Below are 22,260 nucleotides of genomic sequence, written 5' to 3'. Positions count from 1 at the left end.
GGATATTGTGTGTAGATTGATGARGGTAAAAATGTRTTTAATCCATTTTAGAATAATGCTATAAAGTAACAAAATGTRGAAACGGTCAAGGGGTCTGAATACTTGCCGAATGTACTGTATATGAAGAGCACTTTGACTGGTTTTTCATTGTTCAAAGCTTGTATCTATAACCATGACAGTGTTACATAAACTGTCAAATGCTGTGCAGATGAAGAGACAATGCTTGAATTTGGTATTTTGAATGTAGCTTAATTTTTTAAATATATATAGTAATTGCCATTCATCTTACATTTACATTAACATTTTAGTCATTTAGCAGACACTCTTATCCAGAGAGATTTAAAGGATTAGGGTTAATCTTAGGGTTAATGTTCTCCCATCTTTTTTGTTTTTCATCAAAAGGCCRTCAAGGTAAGGATGAGTTATGGCCTGTATCACTGTCATTTGTCAAACAGCGAGCTGTCTACTTCTGAGCCCAGGGGCAGTTGATAAAAATAAAAAAGACAGAAAAAAATCACCTCCCTTTCTATTTGCAAATCTACCTCGGTAATATTGACACTACAAGCACAGCATATTCCTGATATTTAACAACGTCTTCAGAAAAATGACAGGGCATTCAATGAGAATCTAGGGCTTTCTTGTCACGTTCTGACCTTAGTTCCTTTTTTATGTCTTTATTTTAGTTTGGTCAGAGYGTGAGTTGGGGTGGGCATTCKATGTTGTTTTTCTATGTTTTGTTCTATTGTTCTATTTCTATGTGTTTGGTCTAGCATGGTTCTCAATCAGAGGCAGGTGTCAGTCATTGTCTCTGATTRGGAGCCATATTTAGGTAGCCTGTTTTCCTTTGTGTTTTGTGGGTGGTTGTTTCCTGTGTCTGTACCATAYGRGACTSTTTCGATTTTCGTTTGTTCATTCACGTTGTTATTTTGTATTTTTGTAGTGTTCAGTTTTATATATTAAAATGGACACTTACCACGCTGCGTATTGGTCCGATCCTTGCTACTCCTCAGACGAAGAGGACGAGAACCGTTACATTTCTGTGAAATTCACAATATTACAGCTTTCATTTGTGGTCACATGCCAGGGCTTTGTAGAAAACATTTACCCCTCAGGTGGATATGTGAGATTATGTGAAATATCAGAGCTCTGCATCCCTCTCTGCTGTTGAACTCTGTGTTCTGCCATGGAGGAAGGCATGGGATACATCAGGGAGGATTCATATTCCTCCTGACTGGTCTTGGGTGACTATGGCTGTAGCCTTTTTACCTCTCTGCTTGACCAACGCCGGCTAAGCACTCTGCCAGACAGACAGGTCAGAGCAGGTACTTTCCAACTGTTCCTCATGCTGGGACTGTCGATTCAAATCCTAATGAGTGAGTTTCTGTGTGTGTGTGGTGTGTGTGTGTGTGCACACTTGTCCTTGTTTGAGTACATGTGTAAAATAGTCCATTCCAATGATGACTACCCCCCTGAAGGTACTGTTGGATTGTCTGAGCACATCATACTCAGTCGGGAAATGCTCAGTAGCTCAGAAATAAAAGATACATATGAGAGAGGTTTTGGGAATGGTGGAGAGAGAAAGCGGGAGGGCGGAGAGAAGAGGGAGAGGGAGGGTGGGTGGGGGGAGAGAGAAGAGGTGGGAGAGAAGAGGGAATGGGGGATAGAGAAGAGGGGGGGGAAGGGGGAGAAGAGGGAGGGGGGAGATAAGAGGTACTAGAATGATGCAGTGTGTTGGCTTAATGGCTTCATTTACTCCTCTATACAAAGTATGAGTGCCAATATGAGGAGAGGGATGGAGGAAGGCAATGAAAGCAAGAGGAGAGAATGCATGGGAGAAGGAGAGGGAGATGGGTGGGGAGAAGGGAGGTAAATGGTTGAGGGAGAGGGAGGGAGATGGTTTGGGGTGGAGAGGGAGGGTGAGAGGGAGGGAGGGGGGAGATGGTTGGGGTGGAGGGAGATGGTTGGGGGAGAGGGAGGGGGAGAGGGGAGCAGATGCCAGCCGTATTGTTAAGGCTTGGGGTAAAGGAAGACAGTACCCAGGACTCCTCAGACATGTCATCTACCCAACCAGAGCCAGATGATTCCTCTCGCTCCATCCCTCTCTAGCACTCTGCAAAACTTGCTCATGCATAAACAGAAGGGCTCTATATTCTGGGATCGGGTAGGGTGTGTATGTACGTGTGTTTGATGGGAAGGAGGGTGGCGAAGGAGGTATGGAGCACAGCCCCGCATGCAGTAGTGCTGCCCCAAGCTGTGCCTAAGGTGAACCACACTACCTGGAAAATAAAGGCGAACCACACTACCTGGAAAATAAGCAGCTCTGTGGTGGGAATAATGATTGACCTGGCCAGCTGTTTAGACAGAGCTCAACAATGAAATCTACATCCTGAGCAGCAGAGTGGCGGAGTAGTGTCTCACCACCTCTCGTCCCCTCCCTCCTTCTCCCTGCCAAGACGATGATGGTGTTGACCCTCCATCGGGGTCATCACATCCAGTCCCAGTATCATCCGCAACAGATGGTAGGAAGGAACTAGCAAAACCTCTGCTTACTAATTCCTAGCAACATGGGGAGTTTCTTGGGATATACTGTAGGTTATATAGGCTTATAGTGTACAATGTAGCAGGGCAACAAACTAAATGGGAGAAGATTACATTTAAACATTCAATGTAGAAATGATTGGTTGTGATGCTTACCGGACCGTAGATTGGTACACAAGGTCTTCTCGTTTGCGGTAGTCCTCCATATGAGAGTAATTGGTATTAAACATAGCATCGTAGGTGAAAATTTTCTGCTTAATGGTGCCCCCGTCTGTGACCTGTCAAGCAAAAAGAGAAAGCATTAATAAAATATGGTCTATAATACATGGGACGGATATTTCTATACCTGTGAAAGGTACGTTGGTACCATAAGCTGTGTTCTGCACCAGCCAGAACACAGCTTGCAAGAGGCAAATTCAGTACCCTTACAAAAATGTACCATGGTACTACTATGGTACTTTCATTCATACCATGGTACCACTATGGTACTTGCACTTATACCATGGTATAGTCTGAATCATGGAAATGTACCATGGTTTAAGCCTTGGTACTACCATGGCACTGCCATTGTACCTAAATATTACCATGGTATGGTATTGCATAATTTATACCATGGTATAGATCTGAATCATGGAAGTGTACCATGATTTTAGCTTTGAATTATGATGGTACTGTCATGCACCTAAATAATACCATGGTATTGCCAAATATTTAACATGGTAAGATGTGGATTTGGAAATACCATGGTTTTAACCTGCATTATACATTCTACCACAGTAATGGATAATTATGATAAATGGTAACAAAAAATATCATATGGTACCATCTTTATTAATTGTGCGTTACCATGGTAGACACTCTTATGCATTAAATAAATAAATGCCCCAAGGTCAAAAGAGATTGGTTGATATTATATTGATGAATTTATATAGCAGTATGGGCAAGTTTCTGATGAAGTCAGAGGCAGACTACTATTATTGGTCCTAGTTTGTCTGTAACATCAAAGAACAAGGGAAATAATTGCTGTGAAAAAGGGATAATACTTTCTGTATAAATAGTACCGTTTTTTGCTCATGGTTGGTTTCCCTGGGTTGCCAACCTGAAATGTGAGATATATATATATGGTAGCCTAATTTTGGGCATTTTGCAATTATTTACTGTAGTTATAGTCAACGGGTGTTGTGCTTGTTTCGGGCCAGCAGAGGGAGCCGTTCGCTCTAGTGGTTGCTTCACACTCTTATCACTCTACAGTGGCTCTCACGCTACACTGCCTAGCCAGTGAGTCAGTTGAATGAGAGAGCCAAGCCAACTGAAAAATTAAGAGAAAAGTGCCAGATAAACAAAATATTTTAAACGTTATCATCACAGTGAGCGAGTTATAAAGCATAACATATTAAACACCAAGTTAAGCAGAGTGTAATGATATAATTGTTATTTTTGATGTTTTGATAGTTTCATTAATATTTAAAATTTGTTAGCATAGAAGCTAACGTTGGCTAAAGTTAGATCCAGTCAAGCTAGCCTGTCATCATAGTGACAGGATCAACACACGTTCACACAGAGTGTAAACAAAGGGAAACATTGGGTGTGTTCGTAAATTCAATCTGGAGTGCCAGACTGCGCTCAGAGTGCACTCTGGGTTAGGGTTTATCCGAGCTGGCCTCACAAAGGCAGTCAAGCACCCAAGCTAACTGGCTAATGTTGGCTAGCTTGCTAGCTACTTCAAGACACAAATGAGAGAACACCTCACTCTGACCATTTTACTTGCCCTAGCAGAGCTGGTTAGGCTGTTTTTATGTTATCCAGAGCGTTGGTGACTGTAACTGCTGCTGGCAACAATTGAATTAGCCTTTTTTGTTGACGTTTACTGACACCGGCCATATTCAATGGGTATTGAGCGTTCGTAAATTTGTCAATTATTCTGCGCTTTGGCACACTCAGACGAGAGGTCTCTGAAATGGGAGTAGATAGCCAGAGTGAATTTACGAACGCACCCATTGTAACTTGCTGTTTTAAGGGATWTGTTGATAATTACGATGAAAATGTACCTATGCGATAAGATGCTAATTAATACCTTTTTACAAATGTTTTTTTGTTGTATGTTGACTATTTAGAAWTTTATAAGAGTAGCCAAGTCAGATGAATGAGTGAGAGACAACTAAAAACTATTGAAGAGAGAAGCACCAGATAAAGATTTAAAATAGTTTGTTTATATGGTGCTTCTCTCTTCAATACAGTTTTTAGGGGATGGTGGGAAGAATTAAGCCTTGAAGATTTAAAATAGTTTAAGGTTTCAGCATCCCTTCATTCTTCTCACCATACCCTATCCATGTCCCAATGTGAGGGTACACCACACTACTAGACCATGTGTGTTGTTGTTTTTCACTATTAGCTAAATGGGTTTAAGAGGGTACTAGGCCTATGCTTTGCCATTGCAGAGCGAATAGTCAATGTTGCATTATGTGAGTACCATAAATGAATAATTTTTGGTCACTTTACCTGAAAAACGGTGGGACACAGACCATCATAATACATTGTAAACAACTACCATGCTTTCCTGTTTCATCACGACATGCTGCTAGTACAAAACCATGGTATTTCTTTCATTGTACTACCATGGTTAATTTTTGTACAATGAATTTTTTTTTGGGGGGGGGGGTCACTACCATAGCAGGAAAATACCATGGTAATGGTGCAAATACCATGGTATTTTCCTGCCATGGTAGTACAACGAAAACTACCATGCTAATACCATGATAATTKCATGGTACATTTTTGTAAGGGTACCCAGGACTTAAATTATCTAATTGAACCATTTACTGCCACGATAAGGTGTTTTTTTCTGTCTAAAAAGGGTGATAAGGAGCCTTTCAAACTAATTTTGAAAACTGCCAATGTGATGAAATCAATGTGACACTCACTTATGTAGTTTTAGGTATGTGCCCATGTATATAGCTGAGTCTTAATGAAGACTGACACTCTGCAGCGTTCTCTAGGTGTCAAGCAGTCGGAGGTAATGGCTTGTGATGAGATATTGCGGAGGTGGGGGATATATTCAAAGCACCATAGTCTCATTTTGCATCCCCTTCTCTTTTTTTGTGGTCTGCACAGTAAATGATGGAGCACCRCTCTCCTCTCTAATATTCACAGGGGAGAGGAAGTCACTTAGCATTTGAATGACTGTGATTTCTCTTCTCTTCAGCGCGACAGACGGACGTAAAGAAAAAAGGTGACAGGATTTTAATGGAGCCGCTAATGCCGTTTTGAAGGGGGACATTGTTGGTGGGTTGGGGATCTTTCTTCCCTTCGCACTGAAGATGATCTCATCCGCTTCCTACAGATGTAAGATCTTAATTTTTGTCAGTTTTCTACAGCAGGAAAATAATCCTGCAGCAACAGGAAATGTGAATTATTATGTAGATTATAATWAATGGACATTTTTGTAGGGGTTGATAGATTTTGGGAAAAAGGGAAAATCAAGTCAGAAATATGTAAACTTCAGAAGCCTTTTTAACCTCAAATAARTTGAACATTTCCTGCATTGCAGTAAAGTTCCCCTGCAACAGTGTCACGTTCTGACCTTAGTTCCTTTTTTATGTCTTTATTTTAGGTTGGTCAGGGCGTGAGTTGGGGTGGGCATTCTATGTTGTTTTTCTATGTTTTGTTCTGTACGTTATATTTCTATGTGTTTGGCCTAGTATGGTTCTCAATCAGAGGCAGGTGTCGATCGTTGTCTCTGATTGAGAATCATACTTAGGTAGCCTGTTTTCCCACTATGGGTTGTGGGTAGTTGTTTCCTGTTTCAGTGTTTGCACCATACGGGAATGTTTCGGTTGTTTGTTCGTGTTTTGTTATTTTTGTTCTGTGTTCATTTTGATTTATTAAAAATCTATTATGGACACTTACCACGCTGCACATTGGTCCGATATTTCCTACTCCTCCTCAGACGAAGAGGACGAAAGCCGTTACAAACAGGGTGATCAAATTAAAATCCTATCTGTAATCCAATCCTCTCGGAAGTAAATAAGGCCTATGCATATTGTGATTAGTTACTGCATAATGTACACAACACTTCACGAGGGGCAGTACTATGTAATTACTTTTATTTGAGCAAACAATTCTGGTGCCCCATAAATGACTGTGGAACAACTCATATCACCTCTCTGTCTCTGAGGAAGGGCGCTAAATACCTCAGGCAGTTGCTAAGAGGTGCACAGGGATTGCTTGGTTACCAATCCACACCACTCCGGCCAACTGATGTTTCTTCTTCAAGATGAGTCTAGATTTTCCTCCCTCCCTGACAATTTCTAGAATGCGAACACATTCTGACCATTCTGATTGGTCCCATAAACCGATGGGTTGAGCCAGAGCCGGCCTACATGATGACGTTATAAACTTTGATACTCACACAAACAACTTCTAGGATGGCAGTTTCAGACTGAATGTACTGTATGTAGCAATCAATTAAATTCAGGGTGTGTCGTCCGGCAAACACAGAGGTAGAAGTACTGGAACAACAAATATTGTGTTTTTTAGGATATGTATAACAGTTGTAGGTGGTATTAGTGGAATACATTTTTGCCTGCTGTAACAAAGGTGGGTGACATCACATTTTCATTGCTATGGAAGATTAATTGCAGGGAGGTGTAATCAGTGAAAGGATTCAGGACATACTGGTGAGGATAGGGACCATGACCCCCCACAGGCACAAAGTGTTTACTTGGCTTGGCCACAAACAGACTTTCCTTGAGAGACACCACTTTGCCCAAGGAATGCTTTGGCACCACACTCAAGGATCCAAGATTATTATAGCCATCTGTTCCTCTTTYAAATGTCAATTCAGGGATGTAGAGACACAGCAGCGAGGTGGCATCGTTCCGAGGTTTACAGGGAGAGGCAACAGCAAAAGGTCAGGCGCTAAAAGCAAAGCCGTGTTGGAAAATGGTGCTTTCCCACCAACCTGCTCTGTGCCTGGATTGTAGTCATTGTAATGGACATTTCAGAAAAACTGTAAGAGACATTWTTCTCTGACATCACTTTACAACAAAGTATGGAATATTGTAAGTGAATGATGTTGATATGTTGAACTCAGGGGAATGTGTGTTTGAGATATAAAAGTTAAATGACAAGTTCAAATCAATGACAAGTGTGACGGCTGTACCKTGGACCGCACAGTAAAAAACCCTGCCTAGCAAATATCCTTATCCTTCTTATATCCCATAACTGTTTTGCAGAAATGCACAATTAGTCGTAACATTATAGTTCACGTTGTAACAGCCACTGGTGTCATCTAACGTCATAATTTAACTAATATCCTAATCTACAAACAGTCAAAGTTCTAGGTAATGTCTTCTGTTTACCTCCGTGCTCCATGTCGGCAGCATGTAAGCCAGTTGTGTTCTGGAATTCCGTTGTTAAAGTATGTTTCCGGAGGAGCGTTGGAAAGTTCCACAGATCTATTCATTGCAGGAAAAAACTTTTTTCCGTCACATATTGAAATACCAAAGTACTTTTCAAACATTGATACTGTGCACTGTTAATGCTAAAATAACTTCATGTATTTAAAATAACCTGAAACGTTGTATCATGATCATGTTTATTGAAAATAAACAGTTTGCAAAACCGGTCCGGCTCCAAAAGGGGACAAAAGGTGGCTCAGTTAACTTGTGCCCCTCAGTTTTAGTTTTATGTCCCTTGATAAAAATAGCTRWAAARWTWWAATGATTGAGTGACAGGTTGGCACAAAATCTGTATCTTCGCTGTGCTGTGAGAGCACAATGGACAGAGCGCACCGTGGTGTGTGTAGGGGACTATGGAAAGCCACTGGGGCAGTTAGGTATACTTTATATACAAAAGTATGTGGACACCCCTTGATATTAGTGGATTAGGCTATTTCAGCCACACCCATTGCTGACAGGTGTATAAAATCGAGCACACACCCATGCAATCTCCATAAACAAATATTGGCAGTAGAATGGCCTTACTGAAAAGCTCAGTGACTTTAAACGTGACACCATCATAGGATTCCACCTTTCCAACAAGTCAGTTCGTCAAATTTCTTCCCTGCTAGAGAGCTGTTCCGGTCGACTGTAAATGCTGTTGTGAAGTGGAAACATCTAGGAGCAACAACGGCTCAACACAAGCTCACAGAACGAGACCGCCGAGTTCTGAAGTGCGAGGCGCGTAAAAATAATTTTTTCTCAGTTGCAACACTCACTACTGAGTTCCAAACTGACTCTGGAAGCAACGTCAGCACAATGACTGTTCGTCGGGAGCTTCATGAAATGGGTTTCCGTGGACGAGTAGCCACACACAAGGCTAAGATCACTATGCACAATGCCAAGCGTCAGCTGGAGCGGTGTAAAGCTTGCCGCCATTGGACTCTGGAGCAGTGGAAACGCGTTCTCTGGAGTGATGAATCACACTTACCAATCTGGTAGTCCAATGGACAAATCTGGTTTTGGTGGATGCCAGGAGAACAMTACCTGCCCCAATGCATAGTGCCAAATGTAAAGTTTGGTCGAGGAGGAATAATGGTCTGGGGCTGTTTTTCATGCCTCGGGCTAGGCCCCTTAGTTCCGGTGAAGGGAAATCTTAACACTAGAGCATACAATGACATTCTAGACAATTCTGTGCTTCCAACTAAGTGGCAACAGTTTGGGGAAGGCCCTTTCCTGTTTCAGCATGACAATTCCCCCGTGCACAAAGCGAAGCCCATAAAGAAATGGTTTGTTGAGTTCGGTGTGGAAGAACTTGACTGGCCTGCACAAAGCCCTGACCTCAACTCCATCGAACACCTCTGSGATGAATTGGAACGCCGACTGTGAGCCAGGCCTAATCRCCTAACATCAGTGCCTGACCTCACTAATGCGCTTGTGGCTGAATGGAAGCAAGTCCCTGCAGCAATGTTACAACATSTAGTGGAAAGCCTTTCCAGAAGAGTGGARGCTGTTATAGCAGAAAAGGGGGGACCAACTCCATATCAATGCCCATGATTTTGGAATGAGATGTTCGACGAGCAGAAATCCACATACTTTTGGTCATGCAGTTTATGACTCCTTAGGGTTTCCATAAAGGAGCGGGAAAAAACGAGCTTCACTTAGTGGTCCTTCACGCAATGTCATCTGAGAATGTGGTGAATKACTTTTTTAAACATCTGGACTTTTTGACTTCAGTTCTTTTTTAAGTTGAAGCTTTAGGACAGTTTGTTTTTACAATTCAGTTTATATTTGTTTATTTTAACACACCTTTTGGTTTATCTTCTCCTGTCATAATTTGGAATAAAACCCCTAATTATGTGTGTCTCTTGTTTCCTACTTGGTCATCCATGGTAACAAGTACCTCATTCACCACATAGAAGGTACTTTTGTTCAAACCTGAATAACTACCATAACGTGTTTAGGCAGAAAGTGCAAAAAAAACAAAGCACTTACCAAAGCACTTATCTATTGTAGATAGATACTGTCCCTGGCGCTGAGTTATAGGACGCKCTGAAAAAGCCTGAGGTCTGTTAACTGAACATTTTCAGTCCCTCTACCTTTTCACAGTCCATCTAATYCAATAGACATTACAATTGTTCATGTCTTCCCCCTGAATGATGTGTCAAATTATGCAGGTATCAGATCCAGGTTGTCTGGATCTACAAGTACTAGCGAGAAGATTGCTGCCTCAGACAGGTGGTCATGTGGCACCCTCTCTTTTTCTAGCCCTCAATGAATTCACTTCTTAATTAGGAACGACCTGGATGCACAGGCAAAATGACACCGCTCACAACGCACACACATCGGTGGACCGACCATGTTCCTAGAGAAGGGACAGCTTTGAGGAGAGAGRGAGGGAGAGAGAGAGACGGTGCCAAAGTCGTTGCGCAAGAGTGAGGGTGAAGGTAAGAGGGAGATGAGCACTCTTTGATGTTAGAAAAGCACAGTTTGGGGAGGCAACGCTTTGCTTCAGTTGCTTTGTTGAATCCAGGCTGTGCATTACAGAGGTGCAGTGGCGATTTTAGCATGTAAATCTTGGTGGGCAAATTCAAAAACGTTTTTTTAGATGCATGCCAGCAAAGACACTACACAACACTAAACAATACATTAAKTGCACTATAMYGGCAACAAGCGGTGCCCACAAACTGTTAGGGCCTACAGAGCTTTCTATCCAGCACAATGGAGTGAATCCTTACCACCGCTACACCTGGCTTCAGCGGAGCCTTGTCTGCCAGCAAAACAATTMATTTAGACTCGTTTAGTGCCTTTTTTTAAAACATAGCTGATATGGCTGACTTGCTTAAGGCATACAGTATTAAAGTCCAGAGAAAATACAAACWATTTTATTTGAAGTAGTATCAGAGAGAAGTACCAAGAGGAGGAGTAGAAATAAGCCCAAGTTAGAATCAAAGGTCCATGGCTACTTTTTTCACTGCAGCGATTATCCCTTACAGCCAGCCTGTTACAGTACTCTATCCTATTATGATTGAGAACAACATCAAAAGATAGCTTCAGGATTCCTCAGGTCTGATTAGCTGCCACTGTTGCTTTGAATATTTTTTCTTGAATGAAACGCTCTTCAGGGACTCACTGGGAAGCATGAATGAGATTTAAGGAGGAGTTGTGTAAGACATCTGTGATTGTAATTTCAGCAGTTCTCAATTAAAAGTTGCATGTTGTAATCTAGTTGGATGCATCGTTGACATAGCGGTAGTGACATGTACACTCATGCGGTTAATCACTCACAGATAGACTGCGGGAGTTGAGTTGACTCCTGAGTCCTAGGCTGCTGCACTAACTTACTTATAATGTTACATGGCATTGATATCAAGAACAACACACAACCACATTGAAGTGAAYTTAACAGCTTGGTTATCTATTCTCTCTGATCATTTGATTTGAAATGTTGACCTCTCTTCTAATGTAATGCAGATAGAAGCGATCAAGCGGCTATTTGATATTGCGTTAGGAATAATTGTGAGAAGTTAGACAATTATGAGACAATTATGTTTTCAAAGTATTTAACAAAATTATATCCCCTGAATATTATCTAATTTGGAAGTGCTTTACCATAGAAATACTGGTTATGATGCTACAAAGCAAGTTATTTTGGAGAGAGTAAATCTTATTTGGCTTGCATACACTTTATTTTATTGTTCCTGTAATTGTAGTCAACATATCATTTTGTTTTAGAGTGCCTAGTCCACATCCTGATTCCCATGCGGAAGGACGAGCATCCTCAGGAGTGCAGTTAAAGTATTTAAAAAGGCCTGTTGTTTAGGCCTACTGGTTCAATGACCTTATTCAAATAGTCCCGTAAAAGGCAGCGATACACAAACATCAGTCGAAATTTATAGCATCAGATAAATCTGTTACCTGTCATGTATCTTTTAAAAGCTGTTAAGATATCTCTGAGTCAAGCCCTTTTTCTTCCTATCAGTAAAAATCAGTGAGGAAATGTATGCCTGCAGAGTAAAAGCCCTGATGAATTAAGTTGAGAACAGTCACAGAAAGATAGACTGAGATGTAAAGCAGCTGTGATGCGTTAATAGAGTGCTCTGACGTCCCTAGCCCTTGGCTGACATCTCCAATGGCACGCTTTTGAATAAAACAAGACATCTGATTGGATATGTGGATGTAGTTGTGTACTGTATGTGGTCTAACCACTGCCTCCCTCCCCCGGGGCCTCTTGACAAAATGGTKATTGCTYGGCAGATTCTGGTGTTCAGCTAGAATTGATATATCTGCATGCAAGCTCCACCATTGTAGTCAAAAATCCACATGTAAACAACAACTGACAAATATGGAGCATTAGCTTTTTTCATAATTAATCTTTTATTATCTATCATACAGTTTAGCTTTTTAATGTTTCAGTAACTTTGGCCTTGGAGACATGAAAACTTCTACCAAAACCACTCAACAGCCCGCTGTATCATTTTTATAAACACAAAGCCCTAGTGACCCTTCTGAGCACATCAAAAGCAAAAACTTTGTTTTGGGTTAATAAAAAAATATATTTTTAGATATTGTCTCTTTGATATAATTTTAAAGACATATTTCACCATGAAGCTGTTACTGTGTCTGATATTCACAAAACATGTCAGCACCTTTCAGGAGATGAAGGAGGTATTTCTCAACCTCTGACATCTTTGTTTGTCTTTTTTCTCATCTTTTTATCTTTTTCTAAGGGTTTTCTACAAGGACAAGGACATAATTAGCAGCTTACTCTTATTTCATTCTGTTCTGACTTAGTCTGTTGAATGTGATGCAACTAACTGATGTAAGCATATCTGGAAAGTTATGGGGTGAGAAAAAGGATAATGTGTATTTAATGGAGCCTCCTTATCCCAGCTCAGTGTGACTGTATAAGCATCAAGCTTTGTGACACCCTCTCACAGATATCCCATGGCTATTTGTAGCCTTGTTTTAGGTCTTCTCATCAAACCTAAATTCTTGTAAAGACAGATRACTGATCAGTTACGGCAAGAAATGGTTTTAGTCATGGAATATTTATAAGACCTCTTCAATTGCCCGTCAACAAAACAAAGCATTTCTCCTTTAGCTCACAAAGGTCAGGAATCTGTGATCCGAGAAACAGGCATGCCGTTTGAACATCCTTTTATCCCAATGCCTCTCTTAGAACCCATTCAGCATTGTGGTCCGCCTACAAAATACATTAWTTCCTTACCTACTCAACCATACAAACATAGAATGATGTAGAGGAGAAGGGTTACTGTTTTAGGCAATGCTGTTTATCCCATTTTACTGTTGAAATTAATGGGTATTTTTTTCTCAGCCTGACCACAGCAAGACCAACATTAATCCAGTTGCACTTAGAGGCGCAAAACACAAGACCCAAGACCTCTTACAATAACATCCATTTAGACAAACATCAATGTCTCCAATTTCATCAAGGACATATACTACCGGTCATAAGTTTTAGAACACCTACTCATTCAAAGGGTTTTCTTTATTTTTATTATTTTCCTCATTGTAGAATAATAGTGAAGACATAAACTATGAAATAACACATATGGAATCATGTAGTAACCAAAAAAAGTTAAACAAATCAAAATACATTTTATATTTGAGATTCTTCAAATAGTCACCCTTTGCCTTGACGACAGCTTAACACACTCTTGGCATTCTCTCAACCAGCTTCACCTGGAATGCTTATCCAACAGTCTTGAAGGAGTTCCCACATACGCTGAGCACTTGTTGGCTGCTTTTCCTTCACTCKGTGGTCCGACTCATCCCAAACCATCTGAATTTGGTTGAGGTCAGGGGATTGTGGAGGCCAGGTCATCTGATGCAGCACTCCATCACTCTCCTTCTTGGTAAAATAGCCCTTACACAGCCTGGAGGTGTGTTGGGTCGGTGTCCTGTTGAAAAACAAATGAGAGTCCCACTAAGCCCAAACCAGATGGGATGACGCTTCGCTGCAGAATGCTGTGTTAGCCATGCTGGTTAAGTGTGCCTTGAATTCTAAATAAATCACAGACAGCGTCACCAGCAAAGCACCCCCAAACCATAACACCTCCTCCATRCTTTRCRRTGGGAAATACACATGCRGGGATCATCCGTTCACCCACACCGCGTCTCACAAAGACATGGCGGTTGGAACCAAAAATCTCCAATTTGGACTCCAGACCAAAGGGCCAAAGGAGTCAAGCCCTTCCACCGGTCTAATGTCCATTGCTTGTGTTTCTTGGCCCAAGCAAGTCTCTTTTCATATTGGTGTGCTTTAGTAGTGGTTTCTTTGCAGCAATTTGACCATGAAGGCCTGATTCACACAGTCTGTTACTTGAACTCTGTGAAGCATTTATTTGGGCTGCAATTTCTGAGGCTGGTAACTCTTAATTAAATTATCCTCTCCAGCAGAGGTAACTCTGGGTCTTCCATTCCTGTGGCGGTCCTCATGAGATCCAGTTTCATCATAGCGCTTGATGGTTTTTGCGACTGCACTTGAAGAAACTTTAAAGGTTCTTGTAATTTTCCGTATTGATGGACTGTCATTTCGCTTTCCTTATTTGAGCTGTTCTTCTCATAATATGGACTTGGTCTTTAACCAAATAGGGCTATCTTCTGTATAAACCACCTGCCTTGTCACAACACAACTGATTCCACAAATTAACTTTTAAGAAGGCACACTTGTTCATTGAAATGCATTCCAGGTGACTACCTCATGAAGCTGGTTGAGAGAATGTCAAGAGTCATCAAGGAAAAGGGTGGCTATTTGAAGCATCTCAAATATAAAATATATTTTGATTTGTTTATCACTTTTTTGCTTACTACTGTACATGATTCCATATGTGTTATTTCATAGTTTTGATGTCTTCACTATTATTCTATAATGTAGAAAATAGAAAAAATAAAGAAAAACCCTTGAATGAGTAGGTGTTCGAAAACTTTTGACCAGTAGTGTATCTCATCAGGCAGTTTATAAAATAATGTCGCTCTCCTTATGAGTTGCAGGTATGAGTTTAATGGTTGTGGGGCTTTATTTATGGTAACATTGTCTGACAGTTTTGTTCCATGTTTAGTCTGTTAGACCTCCCATGGGGAATGTTAGGATGCTTCTAGCTTTCATGCTTTCCCTACCCCACATCTGAACCATAGCTACCTTTTTTAAGCTTTGAAGATCTGAAAGCTGTAAAATGCGCAATTGTCAGTGCCCTGAGCCGATATGGGCTGGTACAGTATGTGCAAGAAACCATCTATTTACAGACAAAAATCACTGCACCAAATGTGTGCTCTACATTGAGGACATCTAACCTCATGTAATAGTAAAAATATAATGCATTTTTTCAGATGACAGACACACTATTTCCCCCCTGCTGCCTCATGTGGGTTTTTGCAGTTGCAGTCTGTGATTCGACTGTGCTCTGGAATCTTTTCCCAAGGGCTCCTTCAGTAAGGAAACAATGGCTTTTTTCACACTTTCATTTGACAGCTCTTGCTTGCAGCAGACTTGGAAACAGATTAATGAGAGGAGATGTGTGGAGTAGACAGTGAGGGAATGAGAGTGAGAGAGAGAGACTTTTCCTCTGTCCTATTTACACCCTGCACCCTCTCTGCAATGTGATGCTGTTGTCTCTCGCTTCATTAGCCAGTGCCGCTTGATCACAGGGCCTTGAAATCCCCTCAGCCCTCACCAGACGACCAAAACACCTCTCAAACACAGTTCATATTTCTCTGGTCCCTAGACGATAACAAGTCGTCCACCACACTCTCATGCTTTTCCCCCTTTAGCTGTGAGACTCGTCTAAATCAAGGCCATGTTTTCTGTTCTCATCACCACAAGCAAGTAAACATTAACGCCATGGACACACTCATTGTTTTCTCCCTGCTTTTTCTCTCAAATTGGAAGCCATTAGACTACGTCTCTACAGTGACTCGTAACACCAGTCCCTTGTAAAGAGCCCTGTTGAATGAGCCTCTATAAACTGCACATCTCAGTGTGAGCAGGAGGGGGGAGGTAGTGATGTGATGTTAGAGATGTTAGTGGTGTGTTCGACGATCCAGCTTGTAAAGTGTGAACTGTGATCTGGCATCAGTGGAGAGGTTACTGCCTGGTGCTCATCATTAGATCTGATGTCTCTGTGCAGTAAGAATGTGCCCTACAGGGAGAGGGCAGAGATCAAATGGCTGCCCAGTCCTATCTGATAAGTCGTCCTGTCCTGTTCAGTCTCCTCTCACAGTGGGGCGCAGATGGGATTGGAATCCCTGTCCATCACAGCAGACAAATGGTGCAAGGACAAACACATCTGGTGCCCGGGGGCGCAGTTCTGATGCTGTTTTCCTTCCACCCAGTGCTCTGAATCTTACCTCTTTGGACTACCACACCAGGGCCGTGCAAAATATGTCGCCTCTGCAAAACCATGGCTGCCACTTTAGCAGGCCTTTAATGTCAAAATTATTTCATTTAGATTAGCAATATCTTCTACTTCAGTGGCTTAGGGGTGCTTCATTTATGGAAGAGCTGTGTGTGTGTGTTTAATAATTTGGTGGGTGCTTATTTTTGTCCAATTTCACACCTATATGTGTGTATTATACACATGTGTGAATTGGAAATGTGTTTATTGCATATCCCAACACCCCCTGAGAGTGGGGTCACAGCCAGGGTCGGCCATTATTAACCGGAACACCAGAGCAATTAGGGTTAAGTGCTTTGCTCAAGGGAACATCGGCAGATGTTTCACCTTGTCAGCTCGGGGATTCGAACTAGCAACCTTTCAGTTACTGGCCCAGCACTCTAACTGCTAGTCACGTGGGTGCGTTTGATTGTGGGTGTGTGTGTGTTGCACCAATGCCATGGATGAGCTCACTCCCACTGTCCATCAGTGGCTCACATTGTGAGTGTATGATGTTTTACTCCACATACCAAGCTTGCCTGCTGAGAATCCTTCACTTCAAATCACATACAGTCATGCAATATGGTAAATTAATTCACCTTGCAGTCATATTGAATAACTATATCTTCCTCCATCTCGTCTATCCCTAGCCTATGATATTTATTCCAGATACCGGATATAATCAGATTATTGAAGAATCATTTTCCAAAGGATATGTTTGTTTTGCATTACATGTGTTTATCATGCACTAAATGCAGTGTTAATAGCAACCTTTACTTACTGTTAAGCAGCTTTCTTTCAAGGCATTGAAAGTAGTAATAAATAATATAGTAAATAAGCCTATTCTGTTATTGTTTTATGGGTCATTATAAACTCTCTGCAAGGTATCCAAGTTGCTCCTGCTAATAATAATAATTTACCCCCCTTGATTTGGTTTGCTTGTTATGTCATAGGCAATTCATGTTTTGTTTAGTTGTCAGTTTTGTGTCCTCTGAATGCCTACTCTGACTACTCGGTGCCAATATCATTCATTGGCCTCKTGTTATTTGAGAACCATCCTTTTAATTAAGAAATGGTGGGTAGCTGTCCTGGATTAAATGTGGAATGGAAAGCTGGGCTCTCTGACAGGTTGAGCTCGTTGGTAAAGTGCAATGTGACTGTTTCAAAGCAAGACACAAACAACATTTTGGCATATTTTTCTCTCTACTAGAGCAGATACAAACCAGGAGGATTAAAGTTATTAATTGCATTAAGGGGAGGTTCTCAGGGAACAGCCAGTGTTCTAGTTAATTAACTATTTGGAAATGTGAAAACTCAACTTGCATCATGTCCTGGAGGGATTATAAAAATGGAACAGAGTTTACAGAGGATGAACACATTAGAGATACTAGTGTTCATCAGTGCTGTATTCTGGCGTGAAACACTAGGTAGACAAACTTCCAGACAGTAATGTTAAGATCACGCCATTACATCTCATTTTAAAGCACAAGTCTCTTAGGAGTGCACCTACCTGTGATAGAATATCACCATATCGGCAAAGCTCTTCAGTCAAAACCGCATGACAAAAAGATAAACAATGGAATATCCGATTCGACGTGTGGTTAAAATGAGAAAAATATAACAATTTAATATTGAATGAGGATTTTTGTTTCATAATTAACAGTGCTGCACTCAGTTCAACGGGGGAGACAAAGTCACCCTGAAAATCGGCATTACTAGTAAATAATGTGTGCCACTGTCTGCTTCCTCAATTTAACTCAATCATGTCTTATTAAAAATGGAAAAAGCGCCTATGCCACATTAGGGATTAGAAAGTTGATGTATTTAAGCATGAAATGAGCAGAATGCATTGCAGATTGATGAATATTTCCCCCAACCCAGGAAGGACCCATTTGCAGTGGTTGCATGGGGAATGTGAAGAAGGATTGGTGCAAATCTGTATGTTAATCCCCAGTAACCTGCCTGACACCTCATCACCACAAATTAAAAGCAAAATCCCTCCACTGGATTACTGATAARCTTCCCATAGGGGAGGCAATGCTGCCTTTTAATAGGTGGAACCCAAAATGGCTGCAACAGATGWAATTCATAATTAACTTGGAAATTGCTTCTTTTTTTTTTTCTTCAAATGCATTTTGTATATTACATTTACCATGCAGTAATGAATTATAGGCAGAATGTATTTTATTTAGTCTTTATCCACTGCAGGTTTATATTGAAGAGCTCAAATAGTTATTTAGTCATTGGTACAGTAGTTACACGTTAAATGCATAAGCATTAAACACCAAATGTGTGTTTAAAYAATTGACAACCTGCTCTTCTTCCAATGCAATGAATAACATCCTTTTAATATTGTGCTATCAACAGCTACAGATGGTGACTGCAGCTATCTAGAGGGTATAAGGAATAGAGGGTGGTGGTTAGGGACTGCATAGCTCCACAGTGGCCCTGATGTCTTTTAAACCATCTGTCTTCCAGCTTGCTCGCCCTTGTGTGCCCACACCAATCTGCAGTGTGAGGAGGAAAATGGGAGAGATTGCTTATAGACCTATGTGATGAATAAAAAAAACATAGCTAGGATACTTAGTTCAACTTAAATGGTACCTGAAGGTTTCTCTGTGACTTAATTTAACCCCAGTGCGTAATGTGTTGACTCCATAGGTGGAGTCCTCTGGTTTCCTCATTGGTGTTGTACGTATGTGGGGATGAGAGAGAAGATGTCCGCTGACTATCTGATGATTAAGTCCAAGTTAGAGGAAGGTGTGAGTTTGTAGTCCTGTGTTCACTTAGTGCTCATTGATCAAACAGATTAAGGACAAGTGCACATAATGATGTTGTCACCTTGCCATGGATCTGCATTTATTATCCACCTGTCTTTGATTATCCCCTTTGTTTCCAGATAGAAGCGCTGTATTGCACAACATATCATTCACTTCTGCAGTTATGTCAAGCTTTCTTGTTTTTCCACCTTCATGTTATTGTTCCTGACCCACTGGTGCATCTTAAATATTACTTTTTGTAAGAGTTTCTGAGGCATTTTTTAAAAACCCTGGCTTGGATCCCCAAAGAAAGTAATTCATAATAGTGGGAGAGTGTTCTCTTAGTAATGAACCAAGGCTACATTTCCTGTCTGCTAAATAGCACTAAAACCTGTATTACTCACTATATTTGCARCAGTATACTGTACTTATCCAACCCTCTCTTTACAATGTCCATGGGATGGAAGAAATAATGTTTTGTGAGCTGTGGGAGCTATTTGAAACTCRTTTTGTGTTAGGTGTTTTCCCTTCTATAGCTAGAGCACTGTTAGTGCCAACTTTGGCTCGGATTTMATTTTAAAACCAAGTGCTGTTTCCAGAGTGAARGGTATGGTTCACATTGTTCTTCCTCTGGTCCAACTCTCTTTTTTTCAGGGGGTTAATATGTACTCCAGACAACAGAGAGTCTAGGCACAGACATAATATCTGATCCAGAGCAGCAGTCTCCGTCTGGTCTGGTGTGCTTTGATCTCATCATCCGCTAACTGTCAGGCCATAGTCAGCCTGTCTCCCTCTCACTGGCAGCATTAATACCCACTTCTCAATGGCCTTGTCTGGGATGGTTGTAGATGGCCACTTTTAGTAGGCCCTTGTGCATTGTTTAACAGCCTGAAGTAATTCCCTGACGTAGGTAGGTTGACCCTCACCCTGCTTTCTCCAGCCTACCTCGGCCTCGCCCACACAGGGTGGCAAACAAGGCTCGGCCCTTCCTGTTGGCGACACAGATTCATGAAGCCACAGCTTTAATCCCTGCATGCCAATCTGCCAGCTCAAACCTTAGCCAATCCCAAACCAGTACTACTCTGATATATTGGGATGAAAATGAGTAATAGCGTGCAGAGAGAATGTGACACAGATAATATCCACCACACTGATAGGCATCTCTGGCTGGTGTATCTTCTCACACTAAGGGGTCCCAAGCAATCACGCTCATGTTTCTTCACATTGCCTTGAACAACGTCAGTTAAAGTAGTTGGCTCTGTATGGAATAAAGGACCGCAATGTGATTGTGCGACAGATTGCCTTTTTTAGTTCATGTGTGACATGACTGAACTACCGCACCGCTAAAKCCGCTTTATCTGTCAAAACACAGACCATCTCAATCAGAATGATAGAGTAGGGCCTCTGACATCTATGTGCATGGAAGAACATGTGTGCGTCATCTATGAAAGCCCTGGTTGAATTAGCATATTCTCCTCCCTGCTGGGAGGAGTGACAGAGMGAGAGAGGGAGGGAGGTTGGAGAGGAGGGAGGTTGGCGAGGAGGGAGAGAGGCAGGTAGGAGTGGGGTGTGTTATCTGGAGCGTGAAATCCCCTTAAACAAGCTGTGTGACACTTAGGGCCCAGCAGGGGTCCACAGGCAGTAGACAGTCCAGTACAGTTTAGCACTAACTAGGCTGGATGACTACAACTGCATGCTGTTTACTTCCAGGATTAATTTCCCAGCAGCACATGTACTGAGTAAAGCATTGCAGCACACCACATGTTAACTGGTTCAGTGGACAGCGCACTGCAGCATTTTGTGTTGACAGGTGTCACCACTGACTGTCAACAAGGTGAAGCTCTTCTGCTTTGCTTAACTGACATGTTTTATCATTACAATAGATTCATAGAATATAGCTTGTCTTGTTATACTGGTTGTTTTCTTTGTTTAGTGTAGCTTCTGGTTTACCCAGCCTCACCCCCTTTGAGGCCTCAGTTGAACAGCTCAATGGAGCTCAATAGTTGTTATGACTGCTTTGTGTCTTATCCCCATTCATTATTCACAACTAACTGACAATTTATCCAGATACTTTGATTAAGACGCTACTATTGCTCCACCTCCTGCAGATTTATAGATACCAAGTGAGAATCGGTATAAATGGACACTATCATGTGAAATGTACCCAGACTGTAAGTGCCAGATTGATTGACTGTAAGTGCCAGATGCCAGATTGACCTGAAGCAGTGTTCTGGTTTAGACTCCTCCCAATAGCCTGAGCAGTGGCGATTTTGGCATGTAAATCTTGGTTTGGCATGTAAATCTTGGTGGTCCCCAAATCAAACCAAATTTTATTTGTCATATGCGCCGAATACCACATGTGTAGACGTTACCGTGACATGCTAACTTACATGCGCTCAACGAACAATGCAGTTTAAGAAATATAATTAGGAAAATATTTACACAAGAAAATGACATAACAATAACAAGGCTATATTTGTTAATTTAATCTTTATTTAACTAGGCAAGTGAGTTAAGAACCAATTATTATTTAAAATGATGGCCTACCAAAAGGCAAAATGCCTCCTGCGGGGATAACAATTTAAATAAATTAAATAAAAATATAGGACAAAACACACATCACGACAAGAGAGAAAACACAACACAACATAAAGAGAGACATAAGAAACATAGCATGGCAGAAACACATGACAACACAGCATGGTAGCAACACAACATAACAACAACATGGTAGCAGCTCAAAACAGGGTACAAACATTGTTGGGCACAAACAACAGCACAACGGGTAAGGTAGAGACAACAATACATCMCGCAAAGCAGCCACAACTGTCAGTAAGAGTGTCCATGATTGAGTCTTTGAATGAAGAGATTGAGATAAAACTGTCCAGTTTGAGTGTTTGTTGCAGCTCGTTCCAGTCGCTAGCAGCAGYGAACTGAAAAGACGAGCGACTCAGGGATKTGTGTGCTTTGGGGACCTTTAACAGAATGTGACTGGCAGAACAGGTGTTGTATGTGGAGGATGAGGGCTGCAGTAGATATCTCAGATTAGGGGGGAGTGAGGCCTAAGAGGATTTTATAAATAAGCAGCAACCAGTGGGTCTTGCAATGGGTATACAGAGATTACCAGTT

General features: G+C 41.4%; 1 protein-coding gene across 2 annotated transcripts in view; it reads right to left on the bottom strand.

Annotated features, from left to right (window-relative positions):
• Window positions 1–22,260, bottom strand: part of LOC111967716 (immunoglobulin superfamily member 21-like) — a 317,443-nt gene that overhangs the window by 136,962 nt on the left and 158,221 nt on the right. For both annotated transcript variants that reach the window (XM_023993007.2, XM_023993015.2), the window contains exon 3: window positions 2,695–2,816. In XM_023993007.2, the coding sequence (XP_023848775.1) occupies window positions 2,695–2,816 (122 nt within the window). The remainder of the gene's footprint in view (window positions 1–2,694; window positions 2,817–22,260) is intronic.

Source organism: Salvelinus sp. IW2-2015, linkage group LG1 (genome assembly GCF_002910315.2).
Source record: "Salvelinus sp. IW2-2015 linkage group LG1, ASM291031v2, whole genome shotgun sequence".
Taxonomy (NCBI): domain Eukaryota; kingdom Metazoa; phylum Chordata; class Actinopteri; order Salmoniformes; family Salmonidae; genus Salvelinus; species Salvelinus sp. IW2-2015.
Note: the sequence above shows the minus strand (reverse complement) of the source record. Positions and strands in the feature narration are given on the sequence as shown.